General features: G+C 31.8%; 2 protein-coding genes across 2 annotated transcripts; both read left to right on the forward strand.

The window, feature by feature from the left end:
• Positions 1-5,713: 5,713 nt before the first annotated feature.
• LOC124839862 (putative methyltransferase PMT16) lies at positions 5,714-11,491 on the forward strand. The gene is made up of 6 exons (XM_047315800.2): positions 5,714-6,744; positions 8,782-8,992; positions 9,498-9,798; positions 10,290-10,682; positions 10,789-10,866; positions 11,072-11,491. Exons 1-6 carry the CDS (start codon positions 6,067-6,069, stop codon positions 11,301-11,303), a joined length of 1,893 nt encoding a protein of 630 aa, XP_047171756.1. The 5' UTR covers positions 5,714-6,066; the 3' UTR covers positions 11,304-11,491.
• A 1,496-nt stretch (positions 11,492-12,987) lies between these two features.
• Positions 12,988-13,685, forward strand: LOC124839865 (protein MEN-8-like). The gene is made up of 2 exons (XM_047315801.2): positions 12,988-13,336; positions 13,529-13,685. The coding sequence occupies exons 1-2, from the start codon at positions 13,051-13,053 to the stop codon at positions 13,537-13,539; spliced, it is 297 nt and encodes a 98-aa protein (XP_047171757.1). The 5' UTR covers positions 12,988-13,050; the 3' UTR covers positions 13,540-13,685.
• The last annotated feature ends 11,496 nt before the right edge of the window (positions 13,686-25,181 follow it).

The following is a 25,181-nucleotide window of genomic DNA, read 5'->3' on the forward strand; positions in this document are numbered from 1 at the left end:
AGGATGATTATGTCAAACCTAAGCAAGATTATTACCAATTGGCCGTAATTAGACCGATGCTAATTTGAAGCTCATTCTGAAAATTTATAATTACAGGTTTGAGATATTGTGATAGGTTGGTTACATTCATTACACATTTATTGTTAGTATTGCTGAATTTTCATTGACTTTGATGTTAGAGTATCTTTTGCAAATAACTTTTCAGCTTGACCGAATGATAATGAGTGCAAAGTGAATGAAAAACTAACATGTGCTTGAAGTAAAAAAAAGGCTTAATACCCCTGATGGTCCCTATTTTCGCCAGGGATGCTCAATTTGGTCCTAATTTTTTTTTTCTGTTCAATGTTGTCCTAAAGAATGTAATTTTTGTTCAATTTAGTCCTTTTTGCAAACGGCGTTTAAATCGTTAACGACCATTGCTCCAACTGTGCAAACCCCAAATGAGATGGCATTTAGCTTCTGTCACGTCACCGTCTTCTTCAACCTTCAGCCCAAACAGAAAACTGAAACCCTACTTTCTCTCTAGTCACCTAACCCTAGCGCCGCCATCGAACCCTAACGCCACCGCCGTCGCAGAGATCGTCCAAAGTCACCATGCCGCTGTGAAGCCGCGCCCGTAGAGAACCATGGTAGCCATCACGCGCAACCTCCATGGACACCACCATCAAAGTCGCGATCTCCTCCAAATCACAAAACTCTCCTCAGGCCGCCGCGCTACCATGATCACCTTCGCGCCTCCGCCATCTCAGGATTTTCTCAAGCTGCCAATGCCAGCATCTCGTATCTGCAAATCAAACACAAGCACCCAGAAACAGAGAAAGCTGAATCGCACCACCCAAACCGCTAATTCTTCACCATCAATAATGTCGCAAGCTACCATAATCTCGAACTCCATTCGAATCTTCATTCTCGCGCATCAGCCATGAATAATCCAAATAGAGAGCTTCATCGTCAGCGCAACAATCCTTGTTGCCATCGCGCAAAGCTTCAGTGCCATCATCTTCTCCAACCTATAGAGAACCACAATGAAATTCAAAAAAATCCCAAATCAAAGAAACCTAGAATTGCGTAGCTGCTTGCCTCCACCGACCACCATGAGTGCTTTCTTACACAACTAGGTTCGTCTTCTTCATGCTACCATGAGCCGCACAATTCGCGAAGTCATCCTCCATTGAAGCAAAACCGCGAGCAGTGTTTTCCTTCTTCTCGCGGCGTAGGCGCAAGAAGGTTTCCCCCAAATACAGAACCCTAATTTTGGGGTGGTAAAGGGGCTGCGACGAAGACTCTACTTTTGACGTGGTAGTAGTTAAATGTCATCTCATTAGTTTTATGCACACCTGGACTGTCTGTCGTTAACGATTTAAACGTCGTTTGCAAAAAGGACTAAATTGAACAAAAATTATATTTTTTAGGACAACATTGAACAGAAAAAAAACTGAGACCAAATCGAATACATCTGACGAAAATAGGGACCGTTAGAGATATTAAGCCTAAAAAGAACATGTCAAGAAGAAAAGTTGACTTCGATCCCAAAAATTGAAACAATTACTAATGTGAATAAAAAAAACATTTACAGTGTAATGAGAATCACAAACGTGCTTTCCATTTGGGTATATTTTTTTATTTTCATTTTTTCTATAACGTGTGAATTATAAATTTAGTGTGCAAAACTTAACAAGAAGCTAGTGTATTTTTTTACTTGAAAAAAGAAGGATATCATTGCAAAACTTAATAATACACTATGTTTTAAATAAAGTATAAATTACAAAGAAAAATATTATTTAACCAATAAGTCAGAATTAATTAAGTGATTGGCTAACAAAATTATAATTAATTTTAGTATCCAAAAGGAATAATAGAAGTATTTTATAAAAAAAAACTTGAGATGGGGAAGATAAAATTTGTGTATGGAATTAAAGCCCATGCACATAAGATAAGTCGTCACCCACCATGCCCATAAATATTAATAAACATTAATAGAAAAAAAATCTTACTCTTCGTGCGGTTCGATCTGGTTCAGTGGATCACCTAAAAGGTTTGCTCTATTTTTTTTATATAAAAATAAAATAAAATAACGAATAAATGAGTTTGAAATTTCAATATTGAAGTTAAATTTAAGTTTTATATACGCAAATTTAATACATAATATATACATTTGTTTTAAAAAAATAATATTATTTTAATTTTTTAAATATAATAATCATTTTACAAAAAATATCAATCTATCATACTGAAGAACAAATAAAACTAGATCTGATTCAATTTAGATTACAATTTTTTTATTTTACTCATTTTATAGATTATTTGATTTCACCCATAAGATCAAACCTATTCTAAAAGTTCTATTTCTTTCCATAGCAAAAACATTAATAAGAATATAAAACTTAATTCTTCACAAATTATTTGCCCATGTGATTTTTCCCCCATGTCTGTTTAACTCTTTAATTATCAACATGTGAAAACTCTCTATAAATATATATTTTGAAAATAATAAAAAGCTTTATTTAATGCATGTATAAATGAAGTAATGCTAGTACATTGTAACCCTCACCATCAATAAAGGAAAAAAAACTAAGTATTACAGTATTAAATATGTTAAATTTATTGGCCTATAAAGTAAGTTAGTTCGTTGGCTCTTTAAATAACTTAGTTTAAGGTGATGGGGATATATAAATATAAATATATATATATATATATAATATATATATATATATATATATATATATATATATATATATATATATATATATATATTTATATATATGAAAGTATTTTTTATTTTTGAAAACGTGTCAGAGAATAATCAGGTGTGGTTAAAATGACACGGAAAATATGAATAAGGGAGAAAATGTTATTGATGATGAAATTGAATCATGTGGTGTTTGAATTGAATTATTACTGAAAAATGAACACTGCACCACTACCCTACCGTACGGTTACCATGCACCTAACTTGTCATCATCAATATCTAAGAAAAATAATGGTACTATTTTGTTACGTTTAACACTTTTAGATCATTTAAAAATTCAAACTAAAAATAATTTAAAACACCTTTTTCTTTTAATTTTGTGAGATATTTTAATGATAAATTAATTTTGAATGTAGAGATTTTGTGATTTTATATGTTCTTAAACGTATATCTTACAAAGATTTCAAAAGTATTTAAACACTTCAAAATTTCAAGTCTTCAATAGTAGAGTTATTCATCTTTTCTAAAAGTATTTTTTTTTTCCAAACCAGATGTTTACAGAAAATTTTCTAAAGTTCAAATCAGTTAAATGCATCAAATAATAATAAATATAATAATTAATGGAATTAAATCACATATCTTACAAAATGTGATATTATATAAGTGGTGATAACTCTTACCTAGATGAGCTTGAATCACCTTATTAAATAAGATGTTAATATTGAATTATTGTAGTTAATTGTGGACTATATACATGTTAACTTTGTAGACTCACATGTATTCAGGAACAAGTTTTATACCGTCGTGATCGAAGAGACCTTTAATGTATTCAATATAGTCTTATACTTAAAATACTATATGTTAAAGACATGCAAAAAGTTTCGGGATACCGGTTGTCACTAACTGATCTCCAATACTCATCTAGTTGGTTTTAATATCGATATTTAGTCATAATGTTATTTATAAAGAAAATTTGTATTTTTTATTATATAATCTTATTAATATATTATCTAAATATATTTAATATTTAATATTTGACGTTATATTTATATCTTTATTGTTTGAGTTGTCATATTTTTATTATTGAAGTAGTTTATAAATATTAAAAGTATTGCATGAAGATGCAAATGCATTATTTTTCGGATTATGATACGTAATAAATTTTTATCACAACTTTTTTTATAATAGGCCGCGTGTCATTGTTTTATTAGTGTTTTTTTTGAATTTATTTTGAAAAAAATATTTAAAATGGAAACCACTAGGTGAATGTTGTAAAAAAGTTGTCAAAATAAAGTTCTTAAAAAATATTTTTTTTACTTTTTATGTTAAAATTTTGAAAAGTAATCTGTTTTTAATTTTTATATTTACTGTTAAAATATAAGAAAATATTTAGTTCTTCTTAAAATTTGTAATACGCGAGTTTGATATATTTCGTTAATTTAAACTTGACGAACATATAGAGTGATGGACGAAATTCATATATTTTAGGTTTAATCATTTAGAACATTATTGGATTTTCTCAATTAGGTCATCGTATTGTAAAATCTCTCAATTAGGTCCTTGAAAATGAAAAATTGAATCAATTTAGACTTTGCTGTTAATTTGGGTGGACGAAGTTAAAAACATGTTGTGCGTGGCAGGGTGACAATAACAAGTTTTACTGCCATATTAGAGTATTGTAGACTGGGTTGGATTTGTTTTATTTACAGATTAAATTTTATTGAAATAAAATTATTGAATCAATGAAAATGCAACATTTAAATAAAAAAACAACGTTTTAATTACAATGTCTAAATTGATTCAATTTTTCATATTTAAGAACCTAATTGAGAGATTTTTTGAGAAAATCCTACGAAAATAGAAATGTTCTAAACGATTAAACCTATATTTTAAATTTAGTTGTGTACTACTTTTATTTTATGAACTTCATCTTTTACAATTATTTTTTATAATGTTATTTAAAAAAAGTCAGATATATACCGGAATAAGTACAAAACCAATTTCATCATAGTTGAAATTATTTTATAGATATTTCTAGTTTTTTTCTTATTTAAGTTTTCTGATAAATCTAAACATGATATTTTATATGTTCTTTAAACAATTCAAATTGGAAATTTTTAGTTTGCTAGTATAGAAAGGAAAAAACAACTTTGATTGAATATTTTCGATTAAAGTCGTAGATCTTGAGAATTTGTGGGTTTCTTCTTTGTACAAATTATGCAGATGGACCATATAATGATTAGAATTTACGTACTATATTTAAGAAGAAAATATCCAAAAAAAAAAACATTAATATGAGAGAGTACATTTCCATTTGAAGAAAAGATACAAAAACTTCACATCGTGTACTCTCTGTAAAAATTTAATACGATACAATCCATTTCCATTTGAAGATAGGATTCGGAATATCATTTTCACATAAATGGTAATTAATTGATTAAGATCTATAAATTGTTTTAATTGTAGAAAATTAGGAATTAATTATTGAAGAGAAATGCTTATGATCATACTAGTTCAAATTTAAACTATGATCTAAATAGATGCAACCTGTTTGCGATTTTGTTTGTATTTAGTAAACAGGTGTTTCCAGGGCATTGTACTCCCAGGAAGGTATGTACTAAACCAGCTCAATTACTGCAAATACATTAATTTATTTATTTACACAATCATGCAAATTAATACCACAGATCTATATTATTCAAACTGAAACAACTTAATTAGGTGAAATAGATGCTATGATCAATGGAATTAAACTAATTTTCAAATAATATTATCACTAATTTAACGGAAAATATCACAAATACTACGTTTATTCTATTTAATAAATATTATGAATTAAATAAAAAAACAAATATAGAAATACTACTTAAACCTAATAACATTATACAGAGTAAAAGTTGAGTTCGTTTGATTTCTTTCTATTTTTTTTTTTTCGTTTTCATCATGTTCAACCTCTCATTCAATTTCTCGATTTGGTGTATTGATTGCACTACTCTCTTCCAGCTACATCAAACTTCGAAAAAATTCTTATGAAACTCACTTTATGGTATGAGATTCATGTGAACCAGTTGTAAGAATTTATGGTCATGAAATTGTAGTCAAAGATGCATTTCATGGTGAGTAATGTTTCTTGACATTTTCCAAACAACGTTGAAATGCTTAAGCAATTATTACTTTACATCACCATTGGTGAAAACACATTCTTTCACTCTTCTCCAAATCAGGTCCCACTTCTGAATCCTCACAGCACCATGCCATTCCATTCTGCTATGTAATCCATCTCTTCCACTTCATTCAATACTTATACCCCCACACTCCACCAATACGCTCACTTTCTCACACCCAAATCACTGATTCTTCTTCTTACAAACACCACCATGCCCAGTGGTGATTCAACTTCACCCTACCATCCCACGACCAAACCCTCCAAACCAAACACTCACTGCAAGAAAACCAATCTCTATTCCCTGGTCGCACTCCTCTGCATTTTCTCATACACCTTCGGTGCGTACCAGCAAACCTCAAAAACCACACAACCCATAACAACACTTTCAACAAAACCATGTTTCCATAGCGTTCCCTCCACCTCCCACTTAGATTTCTCCTCTCACCACAACGCCACCGCCGCCTCTCTCCCTCTTCCCACTTCCACATTTCGCTACCCTCCCTGCGACGTCTCGCTCAGCGAGTACACCCCATGCGAGGACCACGCCCGCTCCCTCCGCTACTCGCGCCACAAGATGGTGTACCGCGAGCGCCACTGTCCGACGAAGACCGAGGCTCTCAAGTGCCGTGTCCCCGCGCCGCACGGCTACCGTAACCCCTTCCCGTGGCCGGCCAGCCGCGACGTCGCGTGGTACGCCAACGTGCCGCACCGCGAACTCACCGTCGAGAAGGCCGTGCAGAACTGGATCCGTTTCAACGGCGATCGCTTCCACTTCCCCGGCGGCGGCACCATGTTCCCCGACGGCGCCGACAAGTACATTGACGACATTGGGAAGTTAGTTAGCCTCCGCGACGGTACGGTGAGGACCGCCGTCGATACTGGCTGTGGGGTACGCGCGCTTTTTTCCTCCTTATTTTTATTTTTAATTTTTGGTTGGTTGTTTCATGGTTAAGAAAACGTTTTTTCAGAAAAAGGAAAAAAAGAAAATTAAAGTGGTCTTTTAGATTGGGTTGGAACATCTTTGTGCATGTTAATGTTTTTACTTTTTGTACACGAATGATGATGTTTCCACCGTTTGGGACCCCACCCCATTATATATAATTTCGAAAATTAAAGTGATCACTCATTAGGAATTAAATCAATTTATCAGTTCTATTTTATAATTGTTTGTAAATATTTGCATTTTACTGTGATCAGTACTTTTTATTTTTTCTTAATCATTAATATTTTTAATATTTTTTTTACCACATTCAATAATCTCAAATCAATCAAAAGTCAAGGATAAACACATTTTAAATATTTTTTTTCTGAGAACCGTTAAGTTCTTGTTTTCAAAACCGATAATATTTTGAATATACATTGAGCCTAATAATATTACTCGTTTCAAAACGAATAATATTTTGAATGTCACTCGACTAGACGAATTTGAGATTGAAAGAAAAACTGTTAAAATCAAAATTGAGTTTTGGAAAGAATAAGTTAGGTTTAAATGTTATCATCATTACTACAGCCTATCATGAAAAGAAATGGACCTAACCCTAAGGGCCTTATTCTTAACAACAACTTATGAGGTTGTGCCTTCAATTCACGGGTTTCAACTATTGATAGGTTTTATAGTAACTTTAGAGATGCGTTATTGATAGGTTTTATAGTAACTTTAGGAGATGCGTGAGTAGAAGGCTCACTGTTTAACTGCGAAAAGGGCGCATAGTAAAACGAGAAAAACGTACGAGACTCGCGAACTATCATATACATAATTTTATTCGCTTCTACAGCAATTATTTTAAAGTTATGTGATTAGATGTGTACAAGTAAACTCTAGTGAAAATGCATAAGATTCCAAATTTGACATTGAGATTAGGGTGAGTTTGTCTTCTTCTGGGGACGGTTTTGGGGATAATTCTGTAACTTTGTGTTATTTGTTCGTTTTTTAAATAAATGGCTCCAAAGCAAGTGTATCTGCCTGGCTTTCTGGCCTTTACAAAAACGAGTAATGATATTCTCTTGGATTTTCTCTATTAAATATTTCTTGTGGTAGAAATTATAAACTTTGTTTTTGGAATCGAAATTCCAGCTAACTGCACTTTTCTTTTTCTAATTTCTAAGTTGGTATGAATTTTGTGTTTGATTTTCTTTGATGCTACATTTCCTATTTTGTGAACAATCACTTTAGAGATTCCGTGACACTCAAGAACTAGTGAGCTGTTGTTATAATAGTTAGAATTATTTTTTGCTTTGGGCCTCTACAATAATTTTTACAAAGATCTTAATGTAGCAACTGTTTTTTTTTTGTCAGTTTTACCTTTTTGGGGTGCATTTTCTTTGACTTTTACTAAAAAAAAATAAGTGTATTTCACAATTGAATTAACCGGGCGAGGTTGTGCTTGACGAGGTAAACTAATATCGATAGTAGTATAACTGAGATTCCAAACTTAATATATTATAGTCTACTGTGATTTATAATCATTGATCGCGTTCAGCTGGAAGTGGAAACATATTTGAGTTGCTGATTATTATAATGCATTCTTTAATTTGATTATTTCCTAACGAGGCATTTGTCTGGTTAATCACAAACCAGATGTACTTTTTCAACCTAGGTTTTCGATTCATGTATTTAGTATGTTACATTATAATGTTAGATTATGCTATTATTTTAGGTGACATTTTCGCGGGTCACATGTGATGTCCCGATCGCATCTTAGGAAGATTCATCTGCAATCTTGCTCAATAATATGTATGTGTTGTGGTTCAAAGGACCGAAAGGGTAAACATTAGAAAAACCTGTTACTGACTCAAAATCTTGGAAGTTATATTTTTTGTCATAAAATGGCTTCTTTTGTCAAGAATAATTTTAAGAATCTGAATTTCATTGGTGAACTGTGTAATTGGCCATATTTTAATATTACCAAAAACTTTGATAATGCAGGTTGCTAGTTGGGGAGCCTATCTCCTGTCACGTGACATCATAACAGTATCAATTGCACCAAGGGACACCCATGAAGCACAAGTTCAGTTTGCTCTTGAAAGAGGGGTTCCTGCATTAATTGGAGTACTAGCCTCAAAGAGGTTGCCTTTTCCTTCCAGAGCCTTTGACATGGCACATTGTTCACGATGCCTCATTCCATGGGCTGAATACGGTATCAATATTCTCACCCACCATGCCAAATATTGTAGGCCTCTCTTCAAAAGAAAACTAAATAAAGAAAAACGGTTTCTTAGGTAGTTTGGTCAACGAATATTTTGGTTTGAGTTTATATAAATTGTAAAATTAGGCTTTATGATAACGTTTTATATAAACTGTTTAAGTTATCTGCCTGGTAATTATATCTCTAAAGACAGGATTTTAAATAACGTATTGTGTGAAGAGTGAGATTAATTTAAAGTGACACCTCAGATTTATTGAGACTCTGGACATGACTTCATAACATTTTATTGTTTTGGACAATCTACTTCACCAAAATACATGTGTTTTTGTATAACGAGGATGTCCATGTAATGTTTTGGGTATTGGTGTAAAAGTAAAAAAGCAAAGTGCATCTGAAAAAATTGTGTGTTGTTTTATATATTTAAGCTAGAAAGAATGAAGCTCTATGATTCAAAACTAACTTGTGCTTTTTTTTCTTTTCCCACTCGTGGAATTAGACGGGCTTTATCTAAATGAAATTGATCGAATTCTAAGACCCGGTGGGTATTGGATTCTATCTGGGCCACCAATTCGTTGGAAGAAACATTGGAAAGGATGGGAAAGAACAAAAGAGGATTTGAACGAAGAGCAGACCAAAATTGAGAATGTAGCTAAAAGCCTGTGCTGGAACAAGCTAGTGGAGAAGGATGACATAGCCATTTGGCAGAAAGCCAAAAACCATTTGGAATGCAAAGCGAATCGCAAGCTCACTCATAACCGACCTTTCTGCAAGGCACAGGATAACCCTGACAAGGCCTGGTATTTTCCCATTATTCTTGTTTAAATTAACATGTGGATAATTTTTTTAAAATAATCTGTGCACTTCGTAAAAGAAACTGTCATCCAATCACAGTTTGACGGGAATAAGAAATTTTGTTAATTTTTTAATTACTATTTATAAGTCCTACATATTATGATTCCTGATTAGTTTGTAATGTAAATGTTTTTCATTGAACGTGTATAGATACTAAACACATTTTAAAGACATAAACCTCATTAAAGATTTTTAAACTCTATTTTCAGGGTACATAATGTATGTACTGGCAGTAAAAGAATTCAAAATGTATGTACTGACAAATTGTTATGTAGGATATTTTGAATGACTTTTACAATGGTTGTTTAACAATCATTTTTTTTTATCAACTAATAGTTTAATTTTTTTACAGTGGATAAGAACTACTATCTAAATACTCTGAAACTCCATGAACTTCGTGAGCTCTTTAACTTGAGCTTTTATATGCACTTTTCAGGTACACTGATATCCAAACATGTTTGAGTCCTCTGCCTGATGTATCCAGCAAAGAAGAAACTGCAGGTGGGGCTTTGAAAAACTGGCCTGACAGACTAAAAGCCACCCCACCAAGGATTTCTAAGGGGACCATAAAGGGTATTACCCCCGAAATTTTCTCAAATGATAACAAGCTGTGGAAGAAAAGGGTATCATATTATAAGAATGTTAATAATCAGCTAGGAAAAGCTGGGAGGTATCGCAACCTTTTAGACATGAATGCTTACTTGGGTGGATTTGCTGCTGCTCTGATAGATTCCCCTGTCTGGGTCATGAATGTGGTTCCTGTTCAGGCCAAGGTTGACACACTTGGTGCAATATATGAAAGGGGGTTGATTGGAACATACCATAATTGGTTAGCTCAGTTTTTCTTTAATCTTTATTTGATGAAATCCGTTCCCTTTTCTTTTCTCCTTTTCTTTTCTCTCTGTAAAATGTTTGCGGCCATCATAATGTTGCAGGTGTGAAGCAATGTCTACTTATCCCAGAACTTATGACTTAATTCATGCTGATTCGGTGTTCAGCCTCTACAGGAATAGGTATACATTTAGTTTTATTACATAATGAAATTTTCAAAGTTTAAAATTTTGGACTTGTTCTAGCTATTAAATGAGAATAAAAAAGTTGAGTAAACTACCTTATGCTAATTTTGCAAAGCAATGTACTTTGGTTCGTGGAAATTTGAGTGATTTTGAATGTCTGACATGAAACTAAAGAGAGAGTTGTTCTGTTTATGCATTGTAGATGTGAATTGGAAGACATACTGCTGGAGATGGATAGGATTCTTAGACCAGAGGGAAGTGTAATAATTCGAGATGATGTTGATATATTGGTAAAGGTAAAGGGTATAGTGAATGGCATGGATTGGAACTGTCAAATTGTGGACCATGAAGATGGCCCTCTTGAAAGAGAGAAACTTTTATTTGCTGTCAAAAACTATTGGACATCTCCACTTCATCCCCACAAGAATAGTTAAATACATAGTTTTAGCCATTTAGATGCGCCTTTTATCAGTTTATCTCCTTTGTTGTTACTTTAGTTTTTTTTTTTTTTTAATGTAAGTTTTTAATTGTTATTCTTTTTGTAATTTTTACCTTTTCTTTTCTTTTGGGGCTCGTGCTTGCATATTTTGATATTTAGTTGATTGAAAAAATCACTTTTTAACTTCTCACAAGTTAGCTTCACGAGAAAGCTGTTTCATTATATTTGAAGCTTTTTCCTATAATTGTAACTATGGAGACTTGTATTTTAAAATTGAAGTCATGTTAAAAAAAATATTTTTAATATTTAGTATAATTATTTAATATATAAATTATAGTACACATGTTTAAAAAAATGATAGTATTTTTATTCTTGTAAATACAATCATTATTTTATAAAATAGTTTCGTCTACAACTTTATGGCGGGTTCACCTATAAATGAATTGACTTAAATCAATGAGTCTCCACTTTAAGTCTATTTAGATTAAAGGTTAAATGAGTGGAAAAAAAGAGCATTTATTTTATGTTGAAATTATTTTAAGTTATATAATGTGTTTTCTGAGTTTCTTTAGTCGGCTATTTTAATATAGATTGCATGAATAATTTAATGTAATAATTAATATTTGATTATTAATTTATATTAATAAAATTATTTATGTAAATAACGTGTGGATGCATAGATGCTATATGCCTTGATAGTTTATTTTTAAAAAATATAATTGCAAAAATGGAGAATAAACCAAATAAAACAATTAATACATGGTTTATTTGTAATGTGATTTAAGAAAAAAAAATGTACATAAGTACATATATGATCTCAAAAGATGTAACATTGAGTCATTTCCTTGGTTGGAAACGCATGTAAACAAGGATATGAAACATTAAGTATCCAACAACCACAAGAACAACAAAACTGTATGCACAGAAAAGTTTTGGTGTGTTTCAAAAAGCTTAATTTTCTCAAAAACCTTTCCTTTATTTTTGTCTTTTTTTATTTATTTAAAAACACTCTACTTTTGATCTTTAAGGTGTTTTTTTTATTCTGTCCATTTAATGATGACCAAAAAAGTTGTTAGCAAGCATTATTAATATTTATCGTGATTGTAAAAAACAAAATTATTAAATGTTTTGTATTAAATAATGATAAATACATTAATTATAATTACTAACTAATTTTTATCTTTAAAAATACTATACATTTTTTTATCTAATATAAAAACATGTTTTGTAAGTTTGATTTAAACAATAGAGGAACAAAATTAAGATTTATAAAAGAATTTCAAATGATTTTTCTTAGGTGATGGAAAATATATTATATAGCCCCGCTTTCATATAGTTTAGAAGAAACTAGTGGGTTTTTTATTTATTTATTTATGGTCTCTATGGAATATTAAATTTTCTTTTCTCATCTGTCTATATTAAATATTAAAAACATATATTATTATTAAAAGATAAATGAGTGGAAATTTTTTTAAAATCATTAATAACGAGGATTCGAAATATATAGCAAGGCAGAGAGGAAAAGAGATTAATTTTAAACACACGATCATCCTCTTGTTAAGTTGCCATGCAGCACCAAAGCTGTGAGTTGAAAAGCTGAAGGGTAGGTGCCTCACAGAACGAACAACCCTTTTTTTGCTCCCAAACTTCACCACCATAAATAGAGACATTGCAAACATGACAACCATATACAGTGAGAGTAGAAAACACATAAGCACATAGTATTTGAAGTAATCGAGGTGATGGCTGCAGCAGCAAAATCTGTCTTAGGTTGTCAACTTGCTTTGTTGGTCCTGTTGGTTGTAGGAAATGTTAGCCTGATGGCTAGGGCACAGCGCAGTGCCTGCACAACCGAGTTGAGCAACCTTAATGTTTGTGCACCCTTTGTGGTGCCTGGTTCATCCAACACCAGACCAAGTGCTACATGCTGCAATGCACTCCAAGCTGTCGACCGTGATTGCCTCTGCAACACTCTTAGGATTGCTTCTCAGCTCCCTTCTCAGTGTCGTTTACCGTCTGTCACTTGCGGTAATCTTATTTTAGTGTAACTCAATCTTACAAAATCAACAACAAAGAAAACTAAGTAAAATATATTCATACTTTTATCTTGTATGACAGAAGTTTGATTTATTTAACTTGTGTTTTCTTCTACGATAGGTTCAACGTATGCTTTCTTCCTATTTTTATTCATTATGGTTACTCATTGATCTTAATCTACAGGTGCAAATTGATGAGTATGAAGTGAAGTGATACCATTAGAAGAATAATGCAGAAACTCTTGTTATAGGGTTTGTTATTTTGTTACATGTTTTGTCACCTGTTTTACTTTGTTATTGTCTACCACAGCAAATGAATGGAATGAAATAAATTGTGGAAGATTTTAATTTAGTTTCATATTCTTGTTAGATAATTGCTAATGGTTAGTTTTAACTTAATTGCTGTAAATATAAATAAAATTAATACTTAATACTGATAGATAGTAAGAACATATCTATAACACTCATTCTGCTTAAAAACATTCCTTTTTTTATCTTATTATTTAATTTTAAGAATTAAAAATATTATATAATTAAAATAATTTAACCACGGCCGATACACAGTTTAAAACAATTTAATTTTGAACCTAAGACCATCTTTTTTTACATTAATAATAACCTTTGAACAGCAATGTTACGTTGAATGGCATAATTTTCTTTAACAATAATGGTGTTTCTTGGAAATCACGAATTTCGACAATTATAATATTTGAAAAGTTATTAAAATCTATTTAAAAATATTACTGAAAATTATATGAGAATAATCCTATGAAGAACTTAATCCAAACCCATTATTTCAGAATAATGTCATTTTCTTAAAAAATATATGAAAAGAAATGTTATTTTTTTGTTCTCATACACCTTTTAACTCGACTATCTCAAAGTGAACGAATTATATGAGGTATAATACGAAGCAGATTTCCATAGATGTGCAAGAGAAATTTATTAGTACAGAAGTAATTTTAAGACTAATACTTATTAAAAATAATGCACTTTTAACTTAGTTAACTACCACGGTTAATCACGAAGTCATATGCTATATCAGTCACGTTTTCTTGGGAAATTAATTTGGCACTAAATAGAAATTTTTTTGAAGTGAATTTGACGTAGGTGGAATAAATAGATTATTTTTGTAATAGGCCCAGGGTTTAATTGTGGTGCAAGTGTTACTCTCTCCACCATCACACACTACTCCCTACACCTCTCCATTCCTCTTTTGTCCCTGAAAAATATTTAATTTGTGGTGAATAAAATATATTTATTTTCATCAATATTCAGTTAGCTTATCAATGCACCTCCATACTCAAGGCACTTCCAATTTCTCTTGCTTCTTAATGACAGTGCCAAACAGAAGGTTTCTAATGAATACAAGGTTCAATACCTTCAAACGAATATAGGATATCCCTATAAACGAATTTTGCAATCTGTGAACAAAAATAGACATCCGTTAAAGGATAAAGGGACGAAAATAGACATCCGTTAAAGTAAATTTTGGAGGTAAGTGAAAGTGAATTTGGAAGTAATTTTTTTTAATCTGCAACTCTCCTAATGTTCTGAGTTGGGGGTAAAACCTTTGGGCCTAGGTTCTTGGGCCAGATCTTTTTGCACGCACCCATCTCCCGTTCGCAATCCCACTTCCCATTCACACCCCTATTCCGTTTGGGCTTAAACTATTCGTTTCTGCAAACAAAAAAGGAGAGGTTTGGAAATTGGGCTCATTTCGTTTCTGGCACCCCCAACTTTACTGTTGTACCCATATCTTTGGGCGTGGATAAATTTTGAGTTGAACTCCTGGTTTATATCTCTGCACTCCTATTCTTATTGGATTATTCTTGTTTTTATTTTATTTGTCTAACTATTAGGTTTTATTGTATGTAACCCCTTGTATGATAGTCCCCACCCCTTTGTTTTATTTTTATCTATTGGACTTGTTTGTTTTGTTTTACATAAAAATTACAAAATAAGAAAAAAAAAGATAAAATATTAAAACTACAAATATTTTAAATTCAAAAAGGTATAAGTACTCGTGTGATCCCCCATATCTTCCTAGTGCTTAATAACTTTCTTCTTTTTTAAAAATAAATTAAAAATAACAAAAATATGTTTTAAAGGTTAAGCACACGTGTGATCGCTCACATCGTCCTTGTACTAAAAACCTTTTCTCTTTCTTTCATAAAAAAATACCAAAAAATATTTTAAAGGTTAAGCACATGTGTGATCGCTCGCATTGTCCTTGTGCTAAAAACATTTTCTCTTTCTTTTATAAAAAATACAAAAAATATTTCAAAGGTTAAGCACATGTGTGATCACTCGCATCGTCCTTGTTCTAAAAACATTTTCTCTTTCTTTTATAAAAAAATACCAAAAACTATTTTAAAGGTTAAGCACATGTGTGATCACTCGCATCGTCTTTGTGCTAAAAAACATTTTCTCTTTCTTTTATAAAAAATACCAAAAAAATATTTTAAAGGTTAAGCACATGTGTGATCGTTCGCATCGTCCTTGTGCTAAAAACATTTTCTCTTTCTTTTATAAAAAAATACCAAAAAATGTTTTAAGGGTTAAGCACATGTGTGATCGCTCGCATCGTCCTTGTGCTAAAAACATTTTCTCTTTCTTTTATAAAAAAATACCAAAAAATATAAAATCCTTAAAAACTAAAACATCTACATTTTCAAATGAACTACCTTTCGGCCATAACTACATGATCCTTTGATTCTCCATCAAAAGTGGAGATACGTAGGAGCAAGGTTAGCCCTTGTCAGGTTCACTTCCCAAAAATCCAAATTTATCCATAATCAATTTCTCAAACAATTTCTCAAACAAACTTTTCAAGCAGTTTCTAAAAGAACTACGTAACTCTGATTTCTCATTTTGAATGAGAATACGTAGGAGCAAGGTCAATCCTTGTCGGGCTCAAAAAGCTAAAATAATATATTTTGTTTCTTTAGAGTTTTATTTTTGGAATAGTTAAACATTTTGAAAACCACATCACATTCGCATATTTAATTGAGGGTACTGCCTTCGGGCAGGCGTTGTAGGGTGTTAACACCTTTCCTACGCATAACTGACTCCCGAACCTAGAATATGGTTCTTGTAGACCATGCCTTATCATTTTATGGTTTTTCTGTAGTTTTCCATAATAAACTATGGTAGCGACTCCAATATCTTTTTCAAACCCGTTTCTTTTTTTGGATCGTCGTCCCGTCGCGATTCCGGTTGCGACACCAATGCAACCACTAGTCTTATGGTCTCAATTCTATCCATAGGAGCAAACAATGTAGTCTAAACCTTGCTTATGAAGATAACCATGTGACACCAATCTTGCTTCCTTTTGTCAATACTTCCATTCTGGTTTAACTTCAATTTAAACATTCATTTAACATTAATAAGTGTTTTATTCAATGGAAACTCAGCTAGCACCCAAGTCTAACTTCTCTCAATCGCATGCAGTTCCTCTAACATTGTAGCCTTTCACAATTCTTGTTTCATTGCCTCTTCATGATCAATATGCTCAGCCTCTACTAATAAAGCAAAATGAACAAAACACCTCCTCAATTATTGCATTGTTAGGATATACCACAAAATCAACCAATGATCTCGATAAAGTCCTCTCTCTTGGTTCTGTTTGCTGCTACACAAGCACTGTCACTACCATGATTACCACTAGAAGTTTCGTCTTCATCTCTGTTAGATACATTAGATTATTAGATATCTTATCTTTATCTTTCATCTTTAGTTAGTTTGTTATTATTCCTTATTTGTATTTTAAATTTAGCCCATATTTCTTCTATCATAAATAGAGTACTGTATATGTATATTCAACACAAGGGAGATTAATCTCATACATAGTTTTCACTATATTCAACATTATATCTTGAGCCTAAGGTTATTTGGAAAAATGGTTGTCGCCCCTGCCCACAACAACCACCGTCACTGTCATTAGAGTCGTCAAATGTCACCTTCATCGGAGCATCAGTTTCATTTGGTGACCACATAGTTTTGCTCGTCTCGACCAGGTGCCCACAATGTCATCGAGATCGATGCCATTAGAGTCTAAACACATTCTCACGCACCGACCACAATTTGTTTCTGCTATACTTTCTAGCCGTTCTAGCATTGCGTGTGCCATTATCTTCGACACCAACCATCTTCGTTGTTCTCGTGACCTGTTCTCTCTAGCTTCGCATGTGTTATTAGACTCGTCACAATATATACCATGCTTTTTTTTTTGTTTTTGCCTTGGACATTTTCTCAAAATTTATTACATCCACACATTGATGCAAAAAGCAACAAGCCTTACAATCTTTCTTTTTATTTACGGTTTCATCCTTCTCACAGGCACCCTCTTTCACAATCTCCAACTGTCCTTCATAGCCAAGACCTTCATCCTTATAACTCAATGACCATAACTCTTTCCATCAAGAATTTTTGTTAAGATATGCCAAATATTCTATTAAAGGATATTAGGCAATCAAATATTATGTTAGTTATAATTTAGATATTATTATAATTTGTGCAGATTTGTGCACCTGTCATTCCTTTAATAGATGAAGGATTATAGGATCCTTAAATGTATATATATGGTACTCTACTCTTTGAAATAATATATTAGAATTATTCTTTAAACCTTTTATTATGGTATCAGAGCCAACGCTGATATCCTCTAAGATATAGGAATCAGTGCCTTTTTTCATTGAATATTTCTGATGGCTTCTTCCGATGACAATCAATCGGAGAAACATGATTCTGGAACTTCCGCTGCTTCCAAGAGTTACATTTCTACTGCTGTCAGATTTGTGACCAAGTCAGGTGTATCTACCTCTGCCCTTAATCTTTCTATTGTTACTAAGGATAGTAATTGGATAATTGATTCGGGTGCTACTGATCATATGACTTGTGATCCTCATATATTTACTAATTTTTCCTCTAATTGTTCTAAAACTGTTATTATTAATGCCAATGGGGTCTCATCTCCTATTGAAGGTATAGGTACTATATCCCTCTCACCCTCCTTATCGATTCCTGATGTTTTATTTGTTCCTACATTAAACTGTAATCTTATCTCCGTCAGCAAGTTAACCAAATCACATTCTTGTGTTGCCTTATTTTACCCAACCCATTGTCTTTTTCAGAACATCCATTCCAAGGAGAAGATTGCTAGTGGTAGAGAGAGTGAAGGACTGTATTATCTTGAAAATGTCTCACAATCAAACCATAATAAAGGATTGACTTGTCTTGCGAACGATCACATACAAGATAAAAACAAAAAAGAAATTTGGTTGTGGCATAGACGGTTGGGACATCCCTCTTTTGGTTATTTAAAAAAACTATTTCCATCACTATTTCATAAATGCAATGTTTCTGATTTTTTTTGTGAAACTTGTGTTTTGGAAAAAAATCATCGTGTTGTGTTTCCTTTAAGCAATAACAAAACTAATTTTCCTTTTTCATTAATTCACACAGATGTTTGGGGTCCTGCCCCGCAATCTACACATAATGGAAAAAAATGGTTTATCAGTTTTGTTGATGATTGTACTCGGGTAACCTGGGTATATTTGCTTAAATATAAAAGTGACGTGTATGATGTGGTTCGTTCCTTCTATCATTTCATTGTTACAAAATTTAACACATCTATTAAGGTCATTCGATCAGACAATGGAGGAGAATATTTTAAGACTGAATTAATAAAGTTCATGAACTCTAAAGGCATCTTGCATCAAACTACATGTCCTTATTCACCATAACAAAATGGAGTGGCTGAGAGGAAAAATAGACATATATTAGAGGTGACAAGATCACTTTTGATAGATGGTAATGTCCCATCTCATTTATGGGGTGAGGCTGTGAGCTCTGCCGTTTATTTAATTAATCGAACTCCTTCTAGTGTGCTTAACTTTCGAAGGCCTTTTGATGTGTTGTCTGATCATTGTACCCTTCCTCCCATAGTTTATTTACCACCTCATATTTTTGGATGTGTTATATATGTTCACTTACACCCACATCAACGTACAAAGCTTGAAGAACGAGCGATCAAATGTGTTTTTGTTGGGTATGGATCAACTCAAAAAGGTTATCGTGCTTACCATCCACCATCAAGGAAATTTTATATTTCTATGGATGTGACATTTAATGAGCATGAATTTTTTTATGTTGATTCTCCACTTCAGGGAGGCAATAAAAGTGAAGTGCATAATCATGATGTTGGTATGTTTGATTGTGAAGATAAATTATTGTGTGAGGATCATTCTGCAGGAAGTGAGCCAATCCTAAATATGGACCCTTCTTTTCTGGATAATACAGTGTCTTCTGATCATAACCAATTGGCTCAATCTTCTCCACAGGTTCAACTTGACTCTTCAGAGGTACCTTCTGATACTATCTCTGATAATACTAATGAAATTGATCATGAAATTGATTCTTGTCTGCGTGAGACCACCAGCACATCAAACACTGAGTCTACTACTGTTCAATATATTCTTCCACCTCGTTCTAACCGTGGTCAACCTCTAGTTAAATATGAACCAGACCTCCAAGCCAAAGTTAAATATCCCATTAGTAAATATGTGTCATCTCACAGGTTATCTAAGTCATATGCATCATTTGTATCTCAATTATCTTCAATTTCTATTCCTAGTAATGTACAGGAAGCTTTGGCAGATCCTAGATGGACCGAAGCAATGGTTGAGGAGATGACTGCTTTAGAAAAAAACAACACTTGGGATCTTGTGTCCTTACCAAAAGGGAAGAAAACTGTGGGCTGCAAATGGGTCTTTACAATTAAGCATAAAGCTGATGGAACTGTTGAGAGGTATAAAGCACGACTTGTGGCTAAAGGTTACACTCAGTCTTATGGTGTAGATTACCAAGAGACATTCGCACCAGTAGCCAAACTCAATACTGTGAGAATACTTTTGTCGCTAGCTACAAACCAAGATTGGCCTCTTCTACAATTTGATGTGAAAAACGCTTTTTTACACGGAGAAATTTCAGAAGAAATTTATATGGATTCTCCACCAGGCATGACTGATTCAATTGGAATGAAGGTTTGCAAATTAAAGAAGGCTCTATATGGATTAAAACAATCCCCAAGAGCATGGTTTGGAAGGTTTACCAAGTCTATGAAGGCTTTTGGCTATAGAGCGAGTAACTCTGATCACACCTTATTTTTTAAGAGAGGAAAAGGAAAAATTACAGCTTTGATTATATATGTAGATGACATGATTGTTACAGGAAATGACCAAGATGAGATTTCTAGTTTACAACAATACCTTGCATCTGAATTTGAGATGAAACAACTTGGAAATCTTAAATATTTTTTAGGTATTGAAGTAGCTAGATCAAAACATGGTATTTTTCTATGCCAAAGAAAATATACTATTGATTTACTATCGAAAACTGGGCTGCTTGGGAGTAAATCAGTTGATACACCAATTGAACAAAATCATAAACTTTTTCAATGCTCAAATTCAGCAAGCATAGATAGAGGAAGATACCAAAGGCTGGTAGGAAAATTAATTTATTTGTGCCATACACGTCCAGATATCACTTATGCAGTGAATGTTGTTAGTCAATTTATGCATGACCCACGGAAGCTTCATATGGATGCTGTTGAAAGGATTTTGAGATATTTGAAGTCCGCTCCTGGAAAAGGAATTTTGTTCTCAAATCATGAAAACTTAAAGGTAGAAGGGTACACTGATGCAGATTGGGCAGGGTCAAAAAATGATAGAAGATCTACCTCTGGATACTTTACTTTTGTAGGAGGGAATCTTGTAACTTGGAGGAGTAAAAAACAACCTGTAGTAGCAAGATCTAGTGCTGAAGCAGAATTCAGAGGCATGGCACTAGGTGTATGTGAACTTTTGTGGATTAAAAATGTGCTATCAGATTTGGGCTTTACACAAAATGAACCTATGAGTTTGTACTGTGACAATACTTCGGCTATAGCAATTGCTCACAATCCTGTGTAACATGATAGAACAAAGCATGTGGAGATTGATAGACATTTCATCAAAGAGAAGCTTGAAGCTGGAATAATTTCATTTCCTTTTGTAAGATCAGAATTGCAGTTGGCTGATGTTCTCACCAAAGGAGTATCAAGAAGATTGTTTAATGAGTCTCTATTCAAGTTGGGAATGTGTGATATCCATGCACCAACTTGAGTGGGGGTGTTAAGATATGCCAAATATTCTATTAAAGGATATTAGGCAATCAAATATGATGTTAGTTATAATTTAGATATTATTATAATTTGTGCAGATTTGTGCACCTGTCATTCCTTTAATAGATGAAAGATTATAGGATCCTCAAAAGTATATATATATGATACTCTACTCTTTGAAATAATATATTAGAATTATTCTTTAAACCTTTTATTAATTTTTAGGTTAGATACAAAATTTCCACTTCCATTAATAGTCATGGTATACATACACGGCAGAATTTTCCAGAACCTCAACACTTCTTTTGATACCACTTATTAATAAAAAGAAGAAAGTTAGACACTCACAAATATATGCACACAACTTATTCAATGAAATGACTCTTTGTATTATTGATATATCATTACCTAATACAAGGGATAAATAACTCTTATATAAAGTTAACCAATATAATACTCATAATAGAAAAATTCTGATATGCTTGATTTGACTAGATACAACATAAATCACTCATTTTTATAGACTATAAATTTTATGAGCAAATGCGGTTTATCAATGAATAATTTTTTAACTTTATTACAGTTTAATTAAATTTATTACTATTTTTTTCTATCTATAAATACCACCTATACCACTTATCTTTATGAGGAAAAAAAACAAGAAGGACAATAGTTTACATGTTTTCAATTTTATATTTTATATTATCTTTTGAAAACATTAGTGTTTATAAGATCTGGAGATTTTTGCTACACTTCTGACTATTGTTGTATCGTATAATGTGCACATATTATTTATGTTTTGTTCTATACAATGTGATATTTTATCTTTAAGGATAACATTCAACCTGCTTTAACTCAATCTTTTTTATTCCTTTATTCCTTTAGAATTTTACCCTATATTATTATTATTATTTCTTATAAGAATTAGTTGACTTCATCAATTTTCTTTTATTTATATCTTTGTTGTTGTTATTATTATTATTATTATTATTATTATTATTATTTTCTATTTTCTATTTTTTTCTAAGACAATTATGTTGAACTTTGCAACAAAATAAAAGACATTTACATTTAAAAACCAAATATACATGTATTTAAACTAGTAATTATCTGTCATAAGTCAGTAAAATAAATCTCCAAATCAAATAAAAAACAAAGTAGATAAAATTCCTAAGTTGTATGCCCCCACACACTCCATTCAATAGACTCAGACTCATTATTTCTTACTGTAATCCTCTATGTCTTTCTTATTAGTTGCTTTCATTATTTAATATAAGTGGGTCCAATTCTTCAATCAGACCAACAGCTCCTACTCATGCCATCAAAAGTAGACTCATTCACCGATTTCAATACTCACTTTCTAAGCATAAAACCTTTATTTCTCATTAAAGTCCACACATCACAAATAAATGGTTTCACCTTCTTTACCGATCTTTCTACCTCAACTTACTCATCTTCCATTCATTTCTACATTATACACTCACTATCACACAAATCTTTTAACAATTATCAGTGTCAAAATCATTTATATAAGATCATGGAATTGCCTTTTGTTTGGCAAAAATATTTATTATGAACGATGGCCGAATCAAAAGGACCAAATTAAAGTTTTGTACTTGTTATTTTAATTATTCACTAATGTTATCATTCCTTTCCTTTGCCAAAATCGTGTCTAGCTGTGTCTAGCTTCTATGTTTCAAAAGAATTAATAATAATGAGTGAGCGATATCTTGATTAGGCTTAACAAATAATCCGAAAAACCTAAAATACATTTCAAGTATGATTAGGTCAAATTGAGTGAACATGTAATATTAAATAAATAAAATTAGAAAACTAAATGCTTATTTTTGTAGATATTTAATCCAACTTAAGTAAAATTTTAAGATTATCAATTTATATATATTGTTTATTTTGGAATCTAAACTTCTCACAGTTTTGTTTTTAAAAGACGTATTAAAAGATTAGAGGAGAAAAATGCAACTAAACCAACTTTGACTTTGACTCTAAACTAGGTAAAACTATTGAGTATATTAAAATAAGTTCGCAATTGATGACTAAGGGAGTTCTTAATATCTTTACTCTTAATTTCAATTTTTCTTCCAATATCTCTCTATAAGCTTTCTTAATGTCTTTCCTGTTTGGAGGATCACTACTTATACCATACACCCGCATGGCAAGTCATAGACTATGCGGACAAAGAATTAAAACGTGTTGCTCCGACCGGTTAGGTAGGTGAATGGGACGACTGACCGGTCACCAACCCGCAAATAGCCTTAAATATAACCTATAATTAAGTTTATAGGTTAAGTATATTAACCAAGTATTGGACCGTGATTACGGCTGTGCTAATTGTAAGTCCATCTTGGAACTTGTAAATACGAGTCTGAGGTAGAGAGGTATGTAATTGCATTTATTGTGAATTTAAGACATTATTGTGATAACCAATAGGCTAAATTATTAACTTAAGTATCAGAGTGTCTTTGACAGGTACTAGTCTGCACAGTTTGGAATTGAAGTATCAATGACTTAGGAGAACTCAGATACGAATACCTAGAATAACTCAGGACAATTTAAAGAAAAATATAAAAAATGTTTAATAGTGTTTGTATAGAAATTAATTTTTGTAAAACTATCTGACTTTACGAGACTTTACGAGGAGGTGCTTGTTGGATACGAAAGTTGAGACTCACTTTCTCTTTAATCTTGTTCTTATATGTGGATATGACCATGTTTTTAACCACACTAAAAAGACATGTCTAGTTATTACGAATTCATCATATTTTATTTAAATTTGACCAAATCCGATCTATGCTAAGGTTTAATTTTAACAAAATTTAAGAGCTTGCCTAATTTAAGTTTTACTAATTTATAAAATAAACAACTGGTATTTTCTAATTATTACTGTCCCAACAATTTATTTTTGTCACAGAAAAAATTGATCACAAAATTTTCTTTAAATTAAATGAATTGTTGTATAGCCAATGGATTAACTCACCATATTCAATGATCAAAGTTTTTTAAAAAGATGAATATTCTTTTGGAGACAATTAATACGGTTTCCTTGTCATTGTATAAAATATTCACTGTGAGGTTCAAAATTATTTCTTCATAATTGAGAAAGCATGTTGGAAACTTAGTTTATGTAGTAACTACAGCTTTTTGACTATTATCATCCTCGTGGTAGATGAAAAATTAATTGAACTAACAGCGAATAAGACAAAATATAGTACTTTGTCACAAAAATAAAATAAAATTTTGCAACTAACATATTAATTATGATTTCATTCCCCTCGTGTGTCTAATATATTTCAAGGTCATTTATTTGCTTTTTATAGTACTGTTTCTATTTAATCGAAATATGTACTATAATTTTACAATTATTGTTATTTGCTTTTAAGGTGTCTTTTCTTTTTATTATTATTATTATACTCACTTTGACTTTTCATGATGTGTGAACAGCAAACGATGATGGTGATTATTAATATTAATACTATTAAGAGTAATATTATTTTTAAAATACACATATATCTACATATATAAACATATGTTATTTTATATATTAAATTATTATACCTATATTTTTTTTAAATATGCTTTAAGTTTTGAAAAATATTTATTTTATTTTTTATTTAGTGTGCTTTAATTTTTTCAGAACAAATCAGAATGACTATTA

This window comes from Vigna umbellata, chromosome 4 (assembly GCF_029865625.1).
Source record: "Vigna umbellata cultivar VRB3 chromosome 4, Vumbellata_1.0, whole genome shotgun sequence".
In the NCBI taxonomy this organism is placed as follows: Eukaryota; Viridiplantae; Streptophyta; class Magnoliopsida; order Fabales; family Fabaceae; genus Vigna; species Vigna umbellata.

Bases quoted from the DNA above. Each gene is read 5' to 3' on its own strand.
- LOC124839865 (XM_047315801.2), top strand. From the start codon at position 13,051: ATGGCTGCAGCAGCAAAATCTGTCTTAGGTTGTCAACTTGCTTTGTTG.
- LOC124839862 (XM_047315800.2), top strand. From the start codon at position 6,067: ATGCCCAGTGGTGATTCAACTTCACCCTACCATCCCACGACCAAACCC. The intron at 8,993-9,497 runs GTATCAATATTC...TCGTGGAATTAG, and splicing joins CATTCCATGGGCTGAATACG to ACGGGCTTTATCTAAATGAA. The intron at 10,867-11,071 runs GTATACATTTAG...TATGCATTGTAG, and splicing joins TTCAGCCTCTACAGGAATAG to ATGTGAATTGGAAGACATAC.